Source organism: Belonocnema kinseyi, chromosome 1 (assembly GCF_010883055.1).
Source record: "Belonocnema kinseyi isolate 2016_QV_RU_SX_M_011 chromosome 1, B_treatae_v1, whole genome shotgun sequence".
NCBI classification, from domain to species: domain Eukaryota; kingdom Metazoa; phylum Arthropoda; class Insecta; order Hymenoptera; family Cynipidae; genus Belonocnema; species Belonocnema kinseyi.
The window spans coordinates 70,963,649-70,970,121 of record NC_046657.1 but is presented as its reverse complement, the minus strand read 5'-3'; the positions used below and the strand labels follow the sequence as shown (position 1 = coordinate 70,970,121).

At 22.4% G+C, this 6,473-nt stretch overlaps 1 protein-coding gene across 1 annotated transcript in view; it reads left to right on the top strand.

The window, feature by feature from the left end:
• The window catches only part of LOC117174832 (3-oxoacyl-[acyl-carrier-protein] synthase, mitochondrial), a 28,228-nt gene that overhangs the window by 20,640 nt on the left and 1,115 nt on the right, over positions 1 to 6,473 (top strand). Inside the window, exon 3 of the mRNA XM_033364217.1 lies at positions 148 to 429. Within this exon, the coding sequence (XP_033220108.1) occupies positions 148 to 429 (282 nt within the window). The remainder of the gene's footprint in view (positions 1 to 147; positions 430 to 6,473) is intronic.

Sequence of the window (6,473 nt, the reverse complement as noted above, 5' to 3'; positions counted from 1 at the left end):
GGGGGTAAAATAAAAACTACTGTTGTTAACAAGAGGAGGCAGGACAGTAAAATATATCCCAAAATTGCTCACGTAGTTTGTGGATAATCCCTTAATGGGGGGTTTTTTTTTACTTTAATGAAATGAATTTTTTTCTGAACTTCCCAGGCGATGCTTTTCGGTTCGTCCGAGGAGGCGAGACAAATGTTATGGTATGTGGAGCAGCAGAAGCTTGCATCTCGCCTTTGGCAATTGCAGCTTTTTGTCGTCTACGGGCTCTCAGCACATCGCGGAACGATTTTCCGCAGGAAGCTTCGCGTCCTTTCGACGAAAGTCGCGACGGTTTTGTGATGGGTGAAGGTTCCGCAATTCTAGTCCTGGAGGATTTAAATCACGCTCTGGAAAGAAAAGCACCAATCTACGCTGAAATTCTTGGCTACGGACTTTCAGGTACGATTTTTCAAGAAAAATTTTTTATTCTACTGACACTTTCCATTATTCTTTTTATATATTTCAAAAATTTTTTAATATAATTTAAATAAATTCACAGGCAATTCGCACATATATTTTAATATTAATTTTAATGAAATTAATTAATTAATTTGACAATATACAAATATAATAAATTTAAATTTATTGTAACTCATTTTAAAATATCTTGTAAACTAATAACATATTTATCTGAATCATTATTTATTGAAAATATTTAAATAATTGTTTTATAAACATAATTAACATAATTAATATTATTTTTAAGAAAACAGTATAAATTTATATAAAAATTTATTATTTATTAATATTAAATTATTTATAACAATATTATTTTATATAAAGAAATTAAATTGAATTATTGAATAAATAAATCTTTTTTCCATTGATATAATTTTTTAAATTTATTTTTATTTATTTCATTAAATGTTTAAGAATGTTATTAATATCTTTAAGATTAAAAAATATACGCCCATCTTAGGTTTAATTATATTATAATATTCAATTTAATTAAATTTAAATCTATAGGGATATTTTTATTTATTCTTTCAGAATTATTATTTTTTATTTATTTTTAAATGTAATTTTAATTCAGCTTTATTTCCAGATGTACAAATTGGAAGTTTTCATTTTTATAATAGTTTGATCATTAAATTTGAAGTAATTGATTAATAAATTATTTATGATAATATAGATTAATCATATTAATACAAACTTTAAAGAAACAATTTTTTTTAGATTTAAACATTTAAAAAAAGAAGAATTTGGTATTAAAGCCATAATTTTTTTACAGTAAAATGACCATTTATTAGGTCGTTTACTTAGAATTATTTATTTTGTTAAAAGTTTAATTATTTTGTTGAAATTTCGTCATTCTGGATTAAAAATTCTTCTTTCTAGATTGAAAATTTGTTTCTTTGCGCAGAAAATGAATCTTCTTGGTAGAAGATAATTCTTCTTGGTTAAGAAGAAACTATTTAATAAAATATTAAACTATTTCGTTAAAAAATTAATTATTTTATTGAAAATTCAACTATTTAGTTGAAAGATCATCTTTCTTGATTGAAAATTCGTCTTTCTTGGTTGAAAAATTTTTTCCTTTGCGCAGAAAATTAATCTTCTGGGTAGAAAATAATTCTTCTTGATTTAAAATGAACTATTTAGTAAAAATTTTTAATATTTTGTGAAAATTGTTTAATGTTTTGTTAAAAGTTTAATTATTTTGTTGAAATTTCGACTTTCTGGATTAAAAATTCCTCTTTCTAGATTGAAAATTTGTTTCTTTGCGCAGAAAATGAATCTTCTTGGTAGAAGATAATTCTTCTTGGTTAAGAAGAAACTATTTAATAAAATATTAAACTATTTCGTTAAAAAATTAATTATTTTATTGAAAATTCAACTATTTAGTTGAAAGATCATCTTTCTTGATTGAAAATTCGTCTTTCTTGGTTGAAAAATTTTTTGCTTTGCGCAGAAAATTAATCTTCTGGGTAGAAAATAATTCTTCTTGATTTAAAATGAACTATTTAGTAAAAATTTTAAATATTTTGTGAACATTGTTTAATGTTTTTATTAAAAGTTTAATTATTTTGTTGAAATTTCGTCATTCTGGATTAAAAATTCCTCTTTCTAGATTGAAAATTTGTTTCTTTGCGCAGAAAATGAATCTTCTTGGTAGAAAATAATTCTTCTTGGTTAAAAAGAAACTATTTAATAAAATATTAAACTATTTCGTTAAAAATTTAATTATTTTATTGAAAATTCAACTATTTAGTTGAAAGATCTTCTTTCTTGATTGAAAATTCGCCTTTCTTGGTTGAAATTTTGTCTCTTTGTGCAGAAAATTAATTTTCTTGGTAGAGAATATTTCTTCTTGGTTAAAAATGAATTATTTAGTAAAAATTGCAACTATTTTGTGGAAAATTAATCTTTCTTGATTGAAAATTTGTCTCTTTGCGTAGAAAATTAATCTTCTGAATAAAAAATAATTCTTCTTGGTTAAAAATGAGCTATTTGGTAAAAATTTCAACTATTTTGTTAAAAGTTTAATTATTTTATTGAAAATTTATCTTTCTTGATTGAGAATTTGTCTTTCTTGATTGAAAACTTGTCTCTTTGGGGAGAAAATTAATCTTCTAGGTAAAAAATAATTATTCTTGGTTAAAAATAAAATATTTAGATAAAATTTCAACTATTTTGTTAAAAGTTTAATTATTTTTTTGAAAATTCGTCTTTCTTGTTTGAAAAGTTTTTCCTTTGCGTAGAAAATTAATCTTATTGGTAGAAAATGAACTGTTCAGTAGAGTTTTAAACTATTTTGTTAAAATTTTAATTATTTTGTTGAAAATTTATCTTTCTTGATTGAAAATTCGTCTTTCTTGATTGAAAATTTGTATCTTTGCGCAGAAAATTAATCTTCTTGGTTAAAAATGAACTATTTAGTAAAAATCTCAACTATTTTGTTAAAAGTTTAATTATTTTGTTGAAAATTTGTCTCTTTGTGCAGAAAATTAATCTTCTTGGTATAAAATAATTCTTCTCTGTCATAAATGAACTATTTATTAAAAATTTCAACTATTTTTTCTAAATTTTAATTATTTCATTGAAGATTAAATTATTTTGTTAATGTCAAATTTTTGGTCGAAAATTCAACTATTTCGTTGAAACATCATCTTTCTTGATTGAAGATTCGTCTATTTGCGTGAAAAATTATTTTTCTTGGTCGAAAATAATTTTTATTGTTTAAAATTAAGCTATTTCGTAAAAAGGTCAACTATTTTGTTAAAAGTTTGATTATTTTATTGAAGATTCAACTATTTTATTAATGTCATCTTTTTGGTCGAAAATTCAACTATTTTCTGGAAAATTAATCTTCTTGGTTGAAAATAATTCTTCTTGGTTAAAAATGAACTATTATAATAAAAATTTCAACTATTTTGTTAAAAGTTTAATTATTTTATTTAAAAAATCCCTCAACGGGAAAATAAAAATTGCAAATCCTATAACTTTCAATAGACTTGTTAGAATTTAACCTATTTATTCACTACTAAATCCTTTTTATGACTTATACATTCGGAAAATATTTAAATTTATATTTATTTATATTTTCATAATTTATTTAAACGTGTTAAAAATGAATAATTCCCTGCTAATATTAAGGAGAATACATTACAGATGAAATTTATTGAAATGTGTAAATTAAAATAATTTTAACTCAACGAAGGCAGACTTGAATTGATTAGGATTAAAATCTCAAAATTCCCGGTTATTTCCCGGTTAGAAAAAATTTGTCCGGGTCAATAATATTTAAAAATTCAAACTCTAAATCTAAACATTTTTTCATTTGAAGTTATAAAAAATTAACTACAGATTAAATCACTCAACGTGGAACTCTTGAATTAAAAACTTTTGAAATTGAAGTATAAAAGTTTTTTATTAAAAAATTTTTGTATTCAAATGTTCAATAATTTAAACGTAAAAAATAGAAGGTACTAACAGTTTTCAATTGAACAGTTTTAAATAAAATGCAGATGACCTGCAAAATTTAGGATTTAAAATTTTGTTTAAATTAATAAGTTCAAAGATTGAGATTCAATTATAAAAATATAAGTTCACGTTATCATAAATTCAAAAATCTTCAAAATTATATTATTTAAAACAATTTTAAATTAGAAAATTAAAAAAAATTTCATTAATTTTTTTTAACTGAAAACTTTTGAAATTATAAGTTAAATTATTTTCATTTCAAATGGATTGAACATCCATAAAAAGCTTCAAATTTTATTTCAAAATCTTGGGAAATCTAACATTTTTTTCAAATTTATTCAAATTTAAAATTACTTTTGAAGTTTTTTTTTTAGAATTTCTAAATATCTTTTGAAATGAATGTAATTTTTTTCTAACTTTTTAAAAAAATCCTGCAAATTTAAAAAAATTGGATTAAAATCTTCAAGATTCTTTTTTAATTAATTTGGAAATCCTATAAAATGTTTTTGAATATTCTCTTAAAATAATTTTCCAAAACGAAAAATTATTTTATGAAGTTTAAAATTAATTTTGAATCTTTTAAAAACTTCTATATATCTCTTAAAATTACTCTAATTTTTTCTACAAATAATAAGTGTTTAATTATTATTTCCACATAAAAATGTAACAATTGAGCTTAAAAATTAAACATTCTTTGAAATAGAACAATACAAATTGTAACGTTAAAAGTTTAAAAGCTTTTCGAAATTTTAACAATTCAAACCTTTCTGTGTCAAACAATTAAATTTCAAGTTGTTTACTTTTAAATATTTGGCTTCAATTTACTCGTATTAAATTAACATTTATTATCATTGTTAATAATATTCTCTTTGCCTAATTGGTAGAATGTTGTGGTTTTTTTCTGAAATATTTAATTGTTTTTTTATTCTTTATTAGACGTGATTTTAATTGACGGAAAATTGCATTTCTTCGTGAACTTTTCGGTTGAAAATTCAACTCTTTTTTTGAAAGTTTTATTATTTTTATTTTTAAGTTTACCTGCTTTAGCAGAAATTAAATATATATTTTTTTTTGATAAAAATGCAAATGTTTGGTTAGAAATTCGGCTATTATACTAATTTCTTGAAAACTGAACTCTTTCGTAAAAAATCTACTTTTTGTTTAAAACTTATATGTTGGTGTTGAAAAATGAACTGAAATATTTTCTAGATGAAAGTTCCACTAAGAAAAAAATGTGTTTTTTTTAATTACAAATTTATCTGTTCTAGTACAAAATTGATATTTTTTGGATAAAAATGCAACTATTTGGTAGAGAATTGAATTATTTTATTAAAAATTCATACTTTTTGGTTGAAAAAACATTCGTCATTTGGGATTGAAAATTCAATTTTTTTTTCGTAGACACTTATTTTTTTGTTACAAAAATTCATCTTTTTTAGTACAAAATTGATCTTTTTTTGATAAAAATGCAACTATTTGCTAGAGAATTCAACAATTTTGTTAAAAAATCAATTTTTTTGTGAAAGATTTATATTTTAAACTGTGAACATTTTTTTATTGAAGGCTTATGTTTGTTTGAAAATTTAGCTGTTTAGTGGAAAATACTTTTTTTTGTGTTTAGAATTCATTTTTCAACAGAAAATGGAACTTTTTCATTTTTTAAGATTGATATTTTTTAGTTAAAAATTCGCGACTATTTTTGTGAAACATTGATTTTTTAGTTTGAAATTTCCTTTTTTTATGTAAAAAATGCATCAGGTTCGTGGAAAATTATTTTTTTTAGTCATATTTTTTGTTTGAAAATTGAATTTTTGTAAAGTTGAAAGTTCATCTTTTTGGTTAACAAATTTGTTTCTTCTGTTGTATAAGTAGAAAAAAAAAATTTTTTTGGTTTGAAATAAATTAATACATTTGAAAATTTTAAATTTGTATATGTAACACTGTTTTATTCCGCTTATAAATTATTTTATGGTAAAAATATCATAATATTGAAATTCTGGTATTTGAATATTAATGATTTAAAATGAAAAATTAGTCGAAGAAAAATCAGAGAATTTTGAAAACGCCCGCTGATATAACCTGAACAATCAAAATATTGTTAAGGGCATGTGACACAGCTAAATACCTATATTACCGACCTCACTTTTTCAGTTCACTGAATGTTTTTTTAAACCTAAAAACTTTTTTTATAAATAAAATATCGAGCTGAAACTTTGGAAAATGTATTAGAGTACAATAAAGTACGTTTAGGTACTGCATTTTGGTAGGAACTTCACTGAAAATTATTTTATCTTTTTTCTGAACCTCGACATTTTTTGAACGTTCCAACTTTTTTTATACATAAAATATCGGTCTCAAACTTTGAGAAATTCAAGAGTCGAAAGAAAACTACGTTTAAGTACAAAGCTGAATAATAATAGATGTAAAAAAATATATTTCAATAATCAATTCCAACGGCATCAGTCGGTAACGTTGTACACGAAAATACGAAACCTGGCGGCCACTAGACGAGGCTCTAG